This window comes from Limtongia smithiae (genome assembly GCF_038497785.1).
Source record: "Limtongia smithiae strain NRRL Y-17922 unplaced genomic scaffold V1518scaffold_1, whole genome shotgun sequence".
Classification (NCBI taxonomy): Eukaryota; Fungi; Ascomycota; class Lipomycetes; order Lipomycetales; family Lipomycetaceae; genus Limtongia; species Limtongia smithiae.
Genome location: NW_027117622.1, coordinates 1686677 through 1702097, shown reverse-complemented (window position 1 = coordinate 1702097; position 15421 = coordinate 1686677). Strand labels below are relative to the sequence as shown.

The window sequence follows — 15421 nt, the reverse complement described above, 5'->3', positions numbered from 1 at the left end:
ATGTACAACAGCAAAATTCCAATAAGTCCAGTACAATACAGCGCAAAAACCCTGCCAACTAGAGAGCACCGAAACCGACGACGGACACAGATGACTCGCAACTCGACTGCTGCTATATTCTCTTCTGTGCTGCCTAAGCGAGTGACAGCTGCTCAATATGTGTGTTGAGCTATATCTTACGGAATAATGCTGCGACAAATGTAGTTCGCAGCCCGACCTTGACGCACGGAGATAAAACGACAGATAAACCGACCATAGAGCATCCATTCCTAATATCACCGGTCACAAAGACAAAGAATACGAGTATTCATCCTCGACGTTCTGCGAGATCCACATGACGATGCAGCTCATCATGAGCAAGCCGTTTCCGATAACGTTGCTGATGCCAAAGTACAGCGTCGGCCACGGGTACGCGGGCACGATGTATTTTAAAATAAGCACAACGATACTACCCGCGAAACCGCCTGCAAGCAGGGCAAACCCGAGAAAGAGAACGAGGCGTGCTTTCCACGCGACCCCGCTGCCGCCAAACGAAAACGACGAGTCTGACGACAGCCGCGCCTTGTCAATGGAGTTGATGACGATGATGCCGAAAATTGAGCAAATACCGGGAATCCAGTCGACGAACGAGACGTGCACGTTGGAGCCGTTGTATTTCTTGGAGTAGATGGCCGAGTCGACGAAGAACCAGAAACCGAGCGAGAAGAGTGCGCCGGCAAGGTACACGCCAGCCGCGCGCACGTGCGCAGAGGACGGCAGCGCTGGCAATGGGATCGGAAAGCGAAACAGCTTAGGGCCTTGGCCGGACATTGTGCTGTGTGTTGGATTGGGGGTGGCCAGAGGTGGAGATACGGGACGGCGAGTAGCAAATGACTGGGATACTCAGTGGCAAGTCTGTGCGGCGCAATTGTTAAGAATCGTGTTATCCGCACTCCGCCATCAACTTCACCACATCTTGCACCGCCGGTACAGTCGTCTAAACGGAGAGCGGCAGGTTCAGATCCTGTCCGACACATGTAGTGAACTCCTACGGCAGTCCGGTGTGCGTCTGCAGTAACTTGCGTAGTTGCACTTCGCCGTCATTCCTACCGCGTATATTGCCAACATCACTATTGTCAACCCCTACCACAGGTAATATGTCAGCCGATGCACCTTCGTCCTCAGAATTGCCATCGGAAGATACATTGGTTGTGCGCGTATATCACAAAGATCCTGCGGCTCCGGTCTCTGCCGCCGTCGCGACCCTAACTGTCTTCCGCGAGGCTGTCGCCGCCACTACGATCTCCGTCGCTGGCTCGTCCTACATATGGCAACGTCAGCGTCTCAGTCTCCGCCTCGTCGCCTCATCTGACTCGCCGCATCTCTTTGCACAGGTCGACTATGGCGCGTCTGTTGAGGATGAGTGGCTCGCCGTACATATCCTGCGTGAGCAGAGCAAGAAGTTCAACGATGTCGCGGTGCAGGTTGTAGATAGTGATGGAGAGTTCTTGTTGATCGAAGCCGCGGACGCGCTGCCGCGGTGGCTAGATCCTGACAATGCGATTAATCGCGTACGTTTAGCCATTATGTATCACATGTGCCGCTTGCTAACAAATCGTACAGGTATGGCTCCTCGATGGCGCCCTCGTGATCCTCGCAGATTCCTCTTCTTCATCAAAATACGGCCCCCTTGACCTCGCTACTGCCCGCAGAATGTTGCATACGCCAGCGGCAAGTACCAGCATCTACAGCTCCGACAACCTGCAACAAGCCGCGTTCGCACGCCTCTCGATATACCCGACCGCAGCTGTTGAACACATGCACTGCGCCGAAGCACTGATTCCGCGCTCGCTCGCGCAAATCCTGCGCGAAAAAAGGACCCTAGTTGCGCCAGCTACCGAGGCGTTTCTACTTCGTGATCCAGTCAGCATGAAGGTATGTGTTTCCAGCATATTCCACAAATGTTGAGTTTCGTCCTGCACGCTAACATTGCTGACAGGCATGCACCAAAATGTCCAGGTTTCCACCGACAGACTCCGTCAAAGTTACCGTAAGCTTTTCTCGACTCATGTATGCGCAGCTGCAAGCGCAGCGGATCCAGCCGCCTCAAGCTTTCTCTGCCTTATTGCCAGAGGACGACGCACCCGAGTTCGCTGCTGTCGAGCTTGGCATGAAACTCGCGTGCGGGTTTGAGTTGCTTTGCGCAAACGCTTCCGCTGATGCGGGAGATTTTGACGAAGTTCCGGAAACAGATGAATATGCTTTGTTTGAGAATGAGTTCAAAGAATACTATGGTTATCCTTTGGATGAAGCCAGCAACGGTATCCAGCAAATTCTGTGTTTACGAGAATTCAAACAATATCGTCTCGACGAATCGTACTCGCTCCCGAACCAAGCCAAAGACATTGTCGCGATACTCCCGCTACTTCCACACCTCTCCGACGCTGATATAGCCCGTGCTAATGACGCTGCGGGTACGCCTGATTCGGATTCCTGGCTGAACGTCGACATGCGCGAGTTTGACGCAAAGCTTGAGTCCTGTTTCATTCCCCCTCCCGAAGCCGCTGATGATGCTGATGTCACTGACGGTAACAATGACGACGAAGGTGCGCGGATCCAGGCACGGAATATACTTGATCGTTTGTCAAAGTTTATGAGCGATACGCATGCCGGCTTGGACGGCATAGAGTTTGACGAGTACGTACAATCTCTTTACTGTGTGGATCTTTCCATAACTGACTTGTTTGCAGGGACGACGTTTCATCTGATGGCAGTGAGCAGAGTGGAGAGGAAGAAGAAGAACAACAACAAGAAGAAGAAGAACAAGAAGAAGAAGAAGAAGAACAGGAAGAAGAAGAAGAAAAAGAACAACAACAACAAGAAGATGATGATGACGGCAATTCGGATGAAATAGACGAAGACGACTTCTTTGAATTTTTCCTCAAAGATGCGTTAAGTATGCTCATTATTCGTTCGAGTTCGATTTAAAAGAGCCAAACTAATTGCTTCACAGAATTACCTCCCGAGGAAATCGAAAAGTTTCGCGCAACTACTTCCTCTTCTGCCAATCACAGCACTCGTAGGCGAAGTGCTGGAGCATCAGGACGTGGATTCCAAGCTTTCTCGTCCGGAATATCGCAACTTCCCGTTGCATTGTCCTCGCGTATCGTTGAAGCGAATAGCAGCGATGACGACGGTGATAACGACAACGACTTCGACGCCAGTGACGAGGAAATCAGTGACATGCGCATACGTTCCCGGTTCGCTTCTTCGGCTTCATCGTCCGACGACGACGCCGATATTGACATCGTGAATGAATTGCGCGACAGAAGTGTGCTCTCTGGAGACGAAGCCTCCGGCGATACTGAGGCGCGTAACCTCCAGATCTTGCAAAATCTGCTTGCTAGTATCACGAGTCAAGACGGCGGCGCGGGACCGAGTTCGAATTTACTAGCACGTCTTGGAATTTCGTAAAACTCAGGTCACTTTGTATGTATATACACCGTAGTTGCGACATATATTGGTGGTCGTGTTCAACAAATATCAGATTTTTTTTCCAAGTCAACAAAAAATAATCACAATATACCATATCTCATGCTGACAACAGTCAAAAGAGCACTACATAATGAACTGCAGATTCACATCCATAGGATGCGAAGAACTGAGCTGCGGCTTCTGTGAGTACTTGTCCGCCATGAGCTGTCGCATGTTCTGCAGCAGCGAGAGGTAGCTCTGCGTCCCGTTCTGTCGAAGGACCGAGATGAATGCGTACGACATTGCGCCGGTAGCCTGCCCGCCCTCGTTTGCATCAGCAGAGGTCTGGGAGTCCTTGCAGCCTGAGAAAAGGATAACGTCGGCAGGCGAGGTCTTGGTACGGCGAGTCATCTCCTGTGCGCTGCTATTGGTGCCGCTTGCGGCCTGCTTGATGATGTTCTGGATCGATGACATCGCGCCGCTGACGTCGCCCTTGGAGTACATGTTGATCGCAGAGAGTAGACCCTGGCCGGCTTCCTTGGCAAGGTTGGGCTCCTTGATTACACCCTGGGTGGAGTAGACGTACGGCAGATCGAGCGCAGTACCGGAGTGGCAACTGTCGAAGATAGCGGTGAGACGAACACCAGCTTGCAGAGGAGTGACCATGATTGAGTGCATATCGTCGTCGACCAGGTGTCCCGCAGTCTGGAAGTCCACGGGATAGATAACCTCATCGTAACCGTCCTCCTCGTCGCCGTTCAGATCCTTGGTCTGTCCGCCGTGACCAGAGTAGTGGAAGAACAGAGTATCGTTCGGCTGCGCGTCCTTAACCAGCCACTGCATGGCACTAATGATATTCGCTCTCGTCGGGATACTGCGCTGGTTCTGCTGATCGTCTGTGAGGATGACCATATCCTCAGACTTGTAGCTGTACCGCTCCATTAAGAAGGTGGACACATTGTGTACATCGTTGATGCATCCTCGCAGCGCACTCTTCTGGCCGATGTAGTTGATTCCGACTAGCAGCGCCTTCCGCCGGCCCTGGCAGTTTGAGTACTGGAAGCCGTATTCACTCGGCGCGCCGCCGCCAAACTGTTGCATACCCTGTGGAGGCATCTGCATACTCGATGGCGGCGCCATCATCTGATACTGGCCGCGCTCAGGCATGTTGCCGCCTTGCTGGCTATAACCACCCTGGCCACCCTGGCTATAACCACCCTGGCCACCCTGGCTATAACCACCCTGGCCACCCTGGCTATAGCCGCCTTGACCGCCCTGATTGTAGCTACCCTGGTCGCCTTGGTTGTAACCACCTTGTCCACCCTGGTTGTAGCCACTTTGTCCGCCCTGGTGATGGCCAGGGGGGGGACCAGAGGGGGGACCTTGATTATATCCACCTTGTCCACCCTGGTTGTAGCCACCCTGTTGGCCAAATGGCGGCGGGCCCTGTGGCGGTCCATAACCATTACCGTCGCCACCGCTGCCATATCCGCCGCCGCGCTGTTGAGGAGGTGGCCCCTGTGGCGGACCGCCGCCGTAGAACCCGCCAGGAGGGCCGCCCTGTGGAGGTCCGTATCCTCCTCCCTGGTTATATCCGCCGCCGTAGGAGTATTGGTTGTTGCCCGGGTATGACATTTCCGCGAGTGATCGTTGCTTGTGTATGGCCACGTATGCGCGTACGCCGCCTAGATCAGTGACGATGCCCGAGTCGAGAGCGGAGTGAAGCTGCGGAGAGTGAGGCGATCAGAACAGTGCCAAGCGACGGAAGATTGTCGCGTGCGTGTTCTGGAATCTGCAAGGAACGCTGAAGGAAAGACGATCCGAGAAGAAGAGCGGGAATGAAGCAAAGGGGGTTCGGATATAGCCTTCTAAATGCGCTTGTTGGACAGAGCGCCGCGCCGCCGTGTCGCCGCACGGCGCGACGCTTCGCCGACTTCCTGAATTCGTGGCCACGCAACGAACGGCTTCGAGCTCAAGTGCGCCCAGCCGTGCATTCTGTCTCACTGAATACAATATCGTTGTCATATTGCAGGACTTCCGTGTTTCGGTCGTGCCTAATTACGCTACGTTAGTTCGCCACCGTTCATACGCTGGTGGAATCGGCTATGTGGTCGGACCGTCAGCATCCATGACGGTGACAGACGAGATGACTGTAATAACAGGTTTATATTGAGCGCTCTAGGTGCACATCTGCAACAGTTTACAGTAAACTACATGTACTAGTGCTGCACAATTTGTAGGTGATTGAGCTGCGTTAGATGGATGCGTGCTGATGAGCACACCGCCGCCCTCTTCATTTCTTCAGTCTTATCGCGCAAATTGATAGATTAAGAGATTCATCATAATATGACTATCATCAAACAAAATCATCATTTGCAATCCTCAGCGCGTAATGTAGATCTTATTTTTTTGCTCTTTTCTTACAGTCGTCAACGAGAAGGGAGGAGCAGGCTTTATCCCCTTCTGTAGTGTGAGACGCGGCGTAGGAGTCAATACCCAAAGGCTCCCTGGCGACTTCTGGCTCCGACACAGTGCCATATCTGTCTCGCGAGAAAGCCGCGGCCTGTCAGACCGTGCAATTGGGGAGTAACCCAGACTGAATCGCTCGCGCGGCGAGTCACGCATAGTACAAGACGCGAGACGAAAACAGCTCCTCTTTCGCAGATCTCCGTGCCTACATCCAACTCTGTGCAATAAGAGATCCGGCGTAAACTTTTCACGCTGTTCCGGTCCCCTGTGCGCGAGCAGGGGTGGAGTATCCACCTGGAGGTGAGCGTACAAGAACAGCAGTTGGGAAATAGGAGAAGAGGAAACTGCGAATCGGGCTGCGCGTTCTTGACGTTATGCCAAATCCACGCCATACACGAGACTTGTGCTGCGCAGTCGCACGCACTGATGCGGACAGTTACCGGACCCTATTCTGCGCGAACGCTGAATCTCGTGCCTCACGTCTCTCGATTGCCACAATTTGCTTCTCACAATTTGCTTCCCGCACAGCACGCCTCAGCAGATGGACAGATTGGAAAATGAACTGCATTTCTGCAAGATGTAATAAACCGGAACCAATCAATTTTGCATCACACTTTGCGCCGATCAAATGCACAACGCGTCGCGATCGCCGCTGTCGTCTTGGTTACACGTTGAGACAAAGTATTTGCTCTAAACACAGGCAAGGTATTTCAGATGCCTATTTTCCCGGTACCACGCTTATACCTCATGGATTGACAGATTTTGTGTACATTGAAAACACCATTATTCGCGTTCCCCTAAATGTAGCATGAATTCACTTTCCTGCTGCTGATTCGTTCTTATCGACACGCGTCGCGATAGATATTCACAGTAGCGCGAAGGTATTTGAAAAGCACAGCATATCAAGATAGCATACATATTGTGCAGCGCTGCTCTCAGCTTTGTCAGAGCTGCTTGCTGTACGACATCTAACGAGAATGCGAGTTAGTAGTTGAATGATCAGAAATAGGTATTACGGCATGGTCATGGTAGCCGTCGGTTCTTGGGCGTGGAGGACAGGAAACGATGGCGGCGTGGTTGGGAGGTGAATGGACGGACCGCGCATTGAACTCCATCCATGGCCGAGCAGCCGCGCCACTCCTTTGCTCGTCTCTATCACGCATCGCGAAATATCGATGTGCTTATTATGTCTTGAATTCAGAGCGAGTAACTGGGCTGACAGATGACGAGAGATCTGTCCTTCTGACAATTTCAGGGTTGCATGTTTTGTTTTGTCGTCACGCGTCTCTCTATAGTATATCATCCTGCAACTGCGCTGTCGCATAGACGCGACGGGTCACGTAATTCGCGCTTTGACGGTGCTTGCACACTGATCATGAAATAAGTTAGTGAACTCAGCTACTATATTATTAAAGTGCTCTGCATACCCACGACAGAGACCACCAAAACAGGAAAGAACAAGCAAACAGCATGACACAAATAGAAAACGCTCCATCATGCAGATGCTTAAGACGAACCATAAACAATAATGATAGAATCGCTATCCTTTTTCACATACACAAGTAATCTTACATATCAATTAAAGCAAAACAAAACAAGTCGTGGTTGAATTTTCTCTAATATGGTGCCGGGGCCGACGAAGGCAAATTAGTTGCCAGAGCCGGCGTCGTGTTCGGAGCTGGAAGAGCTGGATATGAAGCTGCCGCCTCTTCTTGCAGCTGTAGCGAACGCGGTTGATGGAGCGGTGGATGCTCGGCCTTTAAATGCTGCGGCGTGTCGCGTTCCAAGAACCACTCCCAGAACGGATTGGCCTTGCCGCCCTTGACTGGTGGCGAAATCATGAGTTTAGGTAATTCCAGCATGCGCACGCCGCGGGGCCGTGGTCTCTGTGGTTCGGGAGGGAGAATCACGACAATCTCGTAGGTCTCATTCTGCTTCACCATCTCGGGCCACATCGACGGGAGGATGTTGGTGGCATCAGATATGCGATACATCTCAAAAAAACCGTGTGCGATCGCTTCCGCGTACGGGGGAGGGTGGGCTTCGATCATTCTCTCTTGCAGCTGCCTCCATGTGTGCGCCTTTGACAAGACGATCGGCCACACCTTCTGAATCGCCGCGTCCTTCACTATGAAGATCTTGCCAGCGTCGTCGATAGTTTGCTTCAGTTCCTTGTTCTCACTTTGAAGCTTTCTGACTTCGGCCTGGTGGTCATCCTTCAACTTCTTCTCATGCTCCTTTAGCTTGACTTCCACCTCAGCAAGCTTGGCGGCTTGCTCCTTTTCGAGGTCCTGTCTCTCACGCCATACCGTCAGCGGGTCGTATGGCCAACCAGGGTACGGATACGTATTTCCGTCCGCTCTAGATGACGGCGAAGGTTGAATCACCGCGTTGCCTCCCGGAAGCACGACGACGCGATCTGAGATGCTGTGTGGAAACAGTGAATCGTACTTGGACTGCAAATTGCCTTGACGGAGCTGCGCGCAAACTTCGCATTCACTAGCCGCATGAAGAACATGCGACTGAGCCGGAGGAACTGGAGGTGGCCCTGCCGGAGCCGCTGGCGCAGGAGGAGCAGAAGGTGGTACAGGCGGAGCTGCTGGAGCCTGCGACTGAGGAACAAATATAATCTGTGGGGCCGGCTGAGCGATTTGATTGGGCATCCCGGGGTTATATCCAGAGTTCGGCGACTGCTGAGGATAGTATCCGGGTTGGCCGGCTGATCCTGGGAATGCGCCTGGCATTGCTGGCATCATCTCCGGCATGTGCATTTGTGATGGCATCTGCTGTTGCATAGGCGGCTGTCCTTGCATTGGATATTGCTGCTGTTGTGGCATTTGGAAGCCCGTATTCATGAACATTTGGCGTTCTTGTGTTCCTAGTGTTGGCTGTGCGTTCATGAAAGCTTGCGGATGAGGAGTTGGATTTTGTCTCGGCATTTGGTGTGGAAACTGAGTCACATTCTGTCCTGGAAGCGGCTGTTCGACATACGGAACTCCTGGCTGAGCGATAGCCTGTGGTGGCGTCTGAGCCACTGGCCCTTGCTGCTGGTTATAGACCACAGGCGGTGTCATGCTAACAGGAGCTGGTTGCATGGTAGGCTGAAAGAATGGCATCTGCTGCTGAGCAGCAGGACCAGCAGATGGTGGCATCGGCGGCGGTGTTCGAAATGCGCTTGGCATCCGGGGAAGCTGGACCGACGCATGGCTCATACTAGGTGGTGTCATTGGTGGATTATTGACATGTGAATAGTGACGTGGAGGTGTGGCGATGACAACTTGCGGCTGCATGCCTTGCATCTGCTGCTGTTGTTGTTGTTGTTGCTGCTGCTGCGGCATAGGTGGTGTCGGACTGGTCGAGAGAGCGGTTGGCATATTTCCACCAGGCTGCGCATACGGCTCAGGAATAGCCGCCATCTGAACCGATCTCTCGTAATGCTGTTGCGGAGGTACTGGGGACCTCGCGTAAGAAGCCTGAGCCTGGGCGTTGACATCAGTATATGGCAAAGGACTGGGTGCTGTCTGACCAGGCACCACAAAGTTCTGTGGCGACGGTTGCGGAGACAGAACCACTGCCACTGGACTCCTTGTGTGCGCAGACGGCATATTTCCGACGGTGTACGGCGTTGGACTTGAAGCCATCTGACCAGATCTGTCAAAATTCTGCTGCTGTTGTGGCGGCGGGGTGGCTTGCGGAAACGCTCCAGGAAGCTGCATTGCTGGCATTGAAGACGGTCGGTTATCTGCTGGATCCATCTGTGCAGTCGTCGACACTGTCCTGAGATTATCATGTTGCTCGTAACCGCCCCATATTCCAGAAGGAGGTCGTTGCTGCTGCTGCTGAGATTGAGGGGGCGGAACAGAAGACCCGCGCTTCTCGGATACGTAATTTTCAACATGCGGTGCATGGTAGGGCGAACTTTGCGAGACTGGGTCGTTGCGCTGATACGAATTGTCGTACATAGTGTCCTCTGCCCAATTCACAGATCTTCTTGACTGTCGAGAAGGCAGATCGTAGCGGCCATAGCCTTGACTCGACGGACGTTCTGGCGACACTGGCTGTATTCTAGGATTCTCAGCGGGAGCACGCCGCGTAGAAAGCAGCGATGGACTCTTCGTTGCCGGGCGAGATATTATAGGAGACAGGTGTGGCGGGATGGAGGGAGCAACAGATACCGGTGCTATGAGCGGAGTGGGAGGAAGACTGCGGTGTCGATATGAGTGGAGAACCTCACTGTTGTTGTCCTCTTCGTCTGACAAGTAGATGTGTCTGTGCAGTCTGCTGATGCGGTGGTCCTGGGAAGACGGCAGCACACGTCGGGCATGCCCTGTAGAGTCGACGGAAGAGCCTTGCACGGCTTCATGCGAGTACTCTCCTGAACGAGTAGACGACGTTCGCGAAGTCGGTTTGGACGAGGTCTGCAGGGACATAAACTTTGCGTACAGCTCGGGGTCGACGCCGGGCGGAACTTCATCGTGAAGCTGGGAGCTGTGTTTGATGGAATCTTTGCCAAGGGGGATGTCGAAGACGCGCTGGGCGTCGGGTCTGCCGAGGGTGATGCGCACGCGGGGCGGCAGAGAGGACTCGTCGCTGTCGCTGTCGCTGTCCGCCGCCGCGCCGGTGCCGCTGCCGTAGTCGGACACGTCGCTGGACGCGGTGCGTGCCTTGCGGGCAGAGGAGCCTCTGGAACGGAAGGAGGCGGCAGGCGCCAGCATGGAGGGGTAGAGGGAAGTCGTGAGGACGGCAAGGGGGAAGAAGGAGAGAAGTGGAGTGGAGAGTACGAGAAAACGCACCGCCAGCAGGCGCGCCACGATCGTGTGTTTACGTTCCCTGCACCACGCGCGCAGGGGGCTGCGCAGCCTGACTGCGCCGCGCTTGCGTGCTCCAGCCCGTCGCTCCAGCGGCTCCTCCCGGCCGCTCGCTCGCGTCCCTACCCGAATGTGCCCCGAGTGCACCCGAGCGGCAGCGGCCGCGGCCAGGGCAGCGCTGCAGAGGGTCGCCTGTCCAGCACTGCTGGCATCGCGCGGTGAACCCGTGGGTTAAACACTTTGGCCTCGTGGGGCTACCCCTGTAAACCTTGCTAAATGACGTAAAAGGGGCACCGCGCGTAAACAACGAAGGTTCTCAGGGGTGCCGCCACTGGAGCCTGCCCCCATGGCTAGTCCCACACACACTCGCGTGGGCCGTGGGGCTGTTGTTTACCGCCTGCGTTTTGTGGCGTGCACTCTGTAACCGCGACACCTCTCCGCACGCTGCATCGTGAGCTAGGTAGGTGCTCTTTGATGCCTGTCTGCGTCTGACTAAACGCCAGTAAGCACATCATTCGGCACTTGCCGGCTGCGTTGTGCTGGCTGCTCTCGAGATGGGCGTTGTAAAGTTAGCCAGATATCTACCGTCTCTGGCTCTGGCGATCCAGCCTATCCCTTGTCACTGGTGTTTGTGCTGCTCCGCGACTCTGGCACGGATGTAGGTTGGGGTCTTGTGGCATATTAGTTCCATGAGTATTGCGCCTCGCCAGTCTGTACGACACACATCGTGCGTCTTGACCAGAAGCAAGCATTCAGAACTTGCATTTGACAGACCTGCCCATCATCTCATTTCACATGCTAAATGCTGTATTCTGACAAGTTATGATATGACTGCTGTGATACATCATCCAATTGAGCATTTACCGCTGGAGAGTATGACAGTCAGTCAGACTTGCGCTCTGGAATATACCACAGGCAAGCTAGTCCCGACGCCCCAGCGATTTTCGCGAAAAATTTCAATCGTGCATTACACTTGTACGCCGCTATACTGCGCATCTGTCATACACGTCTTGCATATATAGCCCAAGACAGTGTGACGCCGAACCGCCTGGTTTCTCCTCTACATCTCACATCTACTATGCAATTCTGGCTGGCATGTGCGAACAAGTCCGGTAGTAACCGACAGGTAAATTAGTCGACTCAAGTTTCCGATCAGTGGAAGGCATCAAATAGACGCTGCAAATTGCAAAACATGCGCGTGGACTAAAAGGGCTGCACTGGCATCGGAGCCGGGCCAGCCCGTGGCGGTGGTGGAGAAATGGAGACGTAGAGGGAGGAGTCTGTGAAGGCGGGCCAGACGGCGGCTTCAAGCGTGGCGTCCAGAGAAGACGACGATCAGATCGGCGGAAGTTGCAAGCGGCGCCGCCAAACTGCGCTCTGGGCACGCTCGGAAGATATCCAAACTCTTTTTGCTCCGGCGCCGTCAGCAACGGACGCGCCTAAGCACCGTGAAGCTTCGTCTGCGCCGCCACCGCATCATCCCTTGCCTCAGCGTCTCTGCACCGTCGTCCGCATTTGGTTGCCTATCTTCTGCTCTTGATCAGTATCCAGCACGCGAGTCCGCGGACTATTTTACGCTAAGCGAACGCATGCTGACTGAGACCGCGGGGTAACGCTTGGCTCATCGAGAATACGTACCGTTGCGGTCGCTCGCTTGACAGACGACCTGTTGGAAGTACGGTCTCGCAAGATGTCGGAGGACTTCTCGTTGGTGGACGACGGCGATGACTTGCAGGACATTCCGGACGCGAAGCGCCGGCGGATCGCGCGTGCCTGCGATTGTTGCAGGAAGAAGAAGGTGAGCGATGGTGGACGAACGATCGCGCAGGAGACAGTGTTGACTTGCTTTAGATAAAATGCGACGGCAAGCTGCCGTCGTGCACACACTGTATCAACTACAAAACGACCTGCGTGTTCACATTCACGGAGAAGAAACGAAATCCGCCGAAAGGGTATGCCTCTGCCACTCATAGTTCTCCTACGTGAACTCGACTAATTCCCGACAGTGTCAAGTACATTGAATCCCTGGAGAACCGACTCGAGCGGCTAGAAGACATGCTGCGCTCGTTGGCGCCAGACTACAACACCGACGAGGAGTCCGCCGATACCGACAGCCCGCACAGGGAACGGACGCGCGTCTCGCGTAATAGCACGTCGCAGGTTGTGTCGCCGGCGACGGCGGGCAAGTCCACCGACCACGATCAGCGCGATTGTGACGACGATACCAGCAGTTATCAGAAGGAGGGCGATTCTGCGGAACGAGCCAATGGGAGAGAGGTTCCGCGGCAGAATATTCCGGAATATGGCAACGACTCTTTTCTGATTGCATCGAGCGACGGCGACGGTAAATATATCGGTGAGTCTGCGGGGTTCAGTCTGTTTTCTCCGCGCGGGTTAAAGTGGATCCAGGACAAAACTGGCGACGTTGAGTTTGCAGATAAGGTGCGGCAGATCGCAGATGATGAGTGCATGGATGCCAAGAGAGGCAGCGACCCGTACCTGGGTCCAGGTAGATTTGACGCAAACAAGCTGATTACCCCGCCCGGACTCGCTGCGGGTGTGCTGGACCCACCAACGGAGACTGTCGTGCGGACGCCACTGCCATCGCGGGAAGTGGTAGTAGCGTGCGCAAACAAGTTTGCGTTCACGACACAGGATTTCTTACCGGTGTTTACGTTATCGGAGATGCTTGCGGTGATTGACGCAGTGTACGATGGCACGAAAGCATACCGGATCATCGACTACTGCGCCGTGAATGTAATAATCGCGATCGGGCTGCGACTGGAATCCGTGCACTTTGACTACGCCAGCAACGAAATGAACGGCGCGAACACAGGGGACAGTTCTGCGAGCAGCGAGGACGAGCAGCAGAGGAAGCACGCACATTCGCAAGAAACGATCCGGCGGAGCTGGGGATTCTACTTGAACGCGATGACATACTTCAAGGAACTAATATGCGGTTCGCGGAACATCAAGGCGGTGCAGACGTTGCTGTCATTGTCGATATACTTGGATTCAATAGAGTGCTTGGAGTGCTACGACGCGTCGTACATGATGCTGCTGAACGCGACGCGCATGACGCAGGTGATCGGGCTGCACATCAAGGCCGGGGCGTACGGGCTGTCGGCGGCGGACAACCAGCGGCGGCAGCGAGTGTTTTGGGTGTGCTACGTTGCGGACAAGACGCACTCAATACGTACGGGGCGGCCGCCGGGGATCAATGACCAGGACATCTCGATTGACATACCGGAGCCGTCGAAGAGCAATCGTAGCACCGGGAGCGAGGAAGGCTCGGCGTTTGCCGGGGAGGAGATATTCCACCGCATGATCCAGTTTGCGCAGATTCAGTCCAAAACGTACACGCGACTATACGCGGCTGGGTCAGCGCGGATGTCGGAGAGCGAGGTTCTGGAAATCGTGGGCGAGCTGGATCGGGAGTTGCTGGAGTGGCGGGACGCGCTGCCTCTGCAATACCGGCCGGATCACGAGCTAGTGGAGAATGATTCGTATGTGTTGTTGCATTTGGTATATCTTCACTTTGCGTATTATAACTGTCTGACGGCGATTCATCGGATGTCTCATCAGTACCAGGGGCAGCGTGGATATGGACACGGGAGCGGTAACCGTAACAACAGCAGCACGCGGGAGAAAGTGCGAAATCCGCGGGTGTACGCGTCCGTGGCGCTGTGCGTGCAAGCAGCGCGGTCGATGATCTACCTGCTCAAGTACTTCGAGAACTCGGAACAAGGATGCGGGTGGATGGTGCTGTATTACATTATGATCTCGCTGGTTGTACTGTTTGCAAACTGCATACAAAGCCCGCTGCAGCGATCGGCGCGATCTGACCTGGCCCTGATGCAGTCCGCGGTGCGGTTTATGCAGATGCTTGTCGACGGAGCGCGGTCAGAGTTGCGGCGTGCGACGGAGTTTATGGCGTACATGGTTGATCTTGTGGAGCGAACGATTGAGAAGGCAGAGCGGGAGCGCAAGGAGCAGCAGCAACAGAGGGAATCACTGATGGCATCGTCGACCACGAGCACGACGTCGCCGTCGGAGGCGGTCACACTGACGTCGGTGTCGTCGTCGGCCACCGGGATACAGACGTTTCCGCCGGCCTCGATGGCGGCAGCGACGGAGCTGCCGCTTTCAACGCCGTCGCCGCAGGTGGGGTATGTGTACCGGGACACTGCGGCACAGTTCGCGGGCGGCTACAGTTCAGGCACGTACGGTGGGCTCGCGGGCACGACGGGCACAAGCACGGTGGCATCACTTGTACCGTCGCAGGCTCCACCGCAGCAACAGCTGGCGACTACAGGCGTGGGCATGCTGGACGAGAGCGATCTACTCCCGTTTTCGAGTGACATTGCGGGGTTTGAGCAGAATGCCTACGGCGGGCCGACTAAGGACTGGTGGACGTTTCCGGCGGTGTTCACGTGGGACCTCGGCGGTGCTGATGCTAGGATGGATTCGAGCCGCGGTGGTGGGGACGGCGAGGTGTGAGAGTTGTAGATATGATTATTGTCAAATCTGATGATTAATTGATGGACGGTGACGTCAGACTTGTATTAACCGAGGAGTGTGCGATGGGAGGGTCCTCAGTTCTCACGGGCGAGGATTATGCTTAACATCTTGTCGCGCGGACGACGGCGGAGCGGCGCCGTCGTGAACTGCGCGTGAAGAGTAATCGAGTT

The 15421-nt window shown here is 54.6% G+C and overlaps 5 protein-coding genes across 5 annotated transcripts; 2 read left to right on the top strand and 3 right to left on the bottom strand.

Moving 5' to 3' along the window:
- Nucleotides 1-282: 282 nt before the first annotated feature.
- Nucleotides 283-810, bottom strand: V1518DRAFT_369743 (uncharacterized protein; the record flags this gene model as incomplete). The annotated part of the gene is made up of 1 exon (XM_066901293.1): nucleotides 283-810. One exon carries the CDS (start codon nucleotides 808-810, stop codon nucleotides 283-285), a length of 528 nt encoding a protein of 175 aa, XP_066762330.1.
- Nucleotides 811-936: 126 nt separating this feature from the next.
- Nucleotides 937-3558, top strand: V1518DRAFT_409948 (SGT1 protein-domain-containing protein). The gene is made up of 5 exons (XM_066902479.1): nucleotides 937-1550; nucleotides 1603-1914; nucleotides 1979-2676; nucleotides 2730-2935; nucleotides 2993-3558. Exons 1-5 carry the CDS (start codon nucleotides 1137-1139, stop codon nucleotides 3451-3453), a joined length of 2091 nt encoding a protein of 696 aa, XP_066762329.1. The 5' UTR covers nucleotides 937-1136; the 3' UTR covers nucleotides 3454-3558.
- Nucleotides 3138-5321, bottom strand: V1518DRAFT_409947 (caspase domain-containing protein). Its single transcript, XM_066902478.1, has one exon. It carries the CDS (start codon nucleotides 5086-5088, stop codon nucleotides 3598-3600), a length of 1491 nt encoding a protein of 496 aa, XP_066762328.1. The 5' UTR covers nucleotides 5089-5321; the 3' UTR covers nucleotides 3138-3597.
- Nucleotides 5322-7538: 2217 nt separating this feature from the next.
- V1518DRAFT_424894 (uncharacterized protein) lies at nucleotides 7539-10637 on the bottom strand (the record flags this gene model as incomplete). Its single annotated transcript, XM_066905887.1, has 1 exon — nucleotides 7539-10637. One exon carries the CDS (start codon nucleotides 10635-10637, stop codon nucleotides 7539-7541), a length of 3099 nt encoding a protein of 1032 aa, XP_066762327.1.
- A 1359-nt stretch (nucleotides 10638-11996) lies between these two features.
- V1518DRAFT_409939 (fungal-specific transcription factor domain-containing protein) lies at nucleotides 11997-15290 on the top strand. Its single transcript, XM_066902477.1, has 3 exons — nucleotides 11997-12528; nucleotides 12582-12682; nucleotides 12737-15290. Exons 1-3 carry the CDS (start codon nucleotides 12421-12423, stop codon nucleotides 15228-15230), a joined length of 2703 nt encoding a protein of 900 aa, XP_066762326.1. The 5' UTR covers nucleotides 11997-12420; the 3' UTR covers nucleotides 15231-15290.
- The last annotated feature ends 131 nt before the right edge of the window (nucleotides 15291-15421 follow it).

What these genes read in the sequence shown, in the direction of transcription:
- V1518DRAFT_409948 (XM_066902479.1), top strand. Translation starts at nt 1,137, where the DNA reads ATGTCAGCCGATGCACCTTCGTCCTCAGAATTGCCATCGGAAGATACA. An exon ending in CTGACAATGCGATTAATCGC is followed by an intron (nt 1,551 to 1,602) that starts GTACGTTTAGCC and finishes CAAATCGTACAG; the next exon opens with GTATGGCTCCTCGATGGCGC. An exon ending in TTTCCTCAAAGATGCGTTAA is followed by an intron (nt 2,936 to 2,992) that starts GTATGCTCATTA and finishes ATTGCTTCACAG; the next exon opens with AATTACCTCCCGAGGAAATC.
- V1518DRAFT_409939 (XM_066902477.1), top strand. Translation starts at nt 12,421, where the DNA reads ATGTCGGAGGACTTCTCGTTGGTGGACGACGGCGATGACTTGCAGGAC. An exon ending in ATTGTTGCAGGAAGAAGAAG is followed by an intron (nt 12,529 to 12,581) that starts GTGAGCGATGGT and finishes GACTTGCTTTAG; the next exon opens with ATAAAATGCGACGGCAAGCT. An exon ending in AAACGAAATCCGCCGAAAGG is followed by an intron (nt 12,683 to 12,736) that starts GTATGCCTCTGC and finishes AATTCCCGACAG; the next exon opens with TGTCAAGTACATTGAATCCC.
- V1518DRAFT_409947 (XM_066902478.1), bottom strand. Translation starts at nt 5,088, where the DNA reads ATGTCATACCCGGGCAACAACCAATACTCCTACGGCGGCGGATATAAC.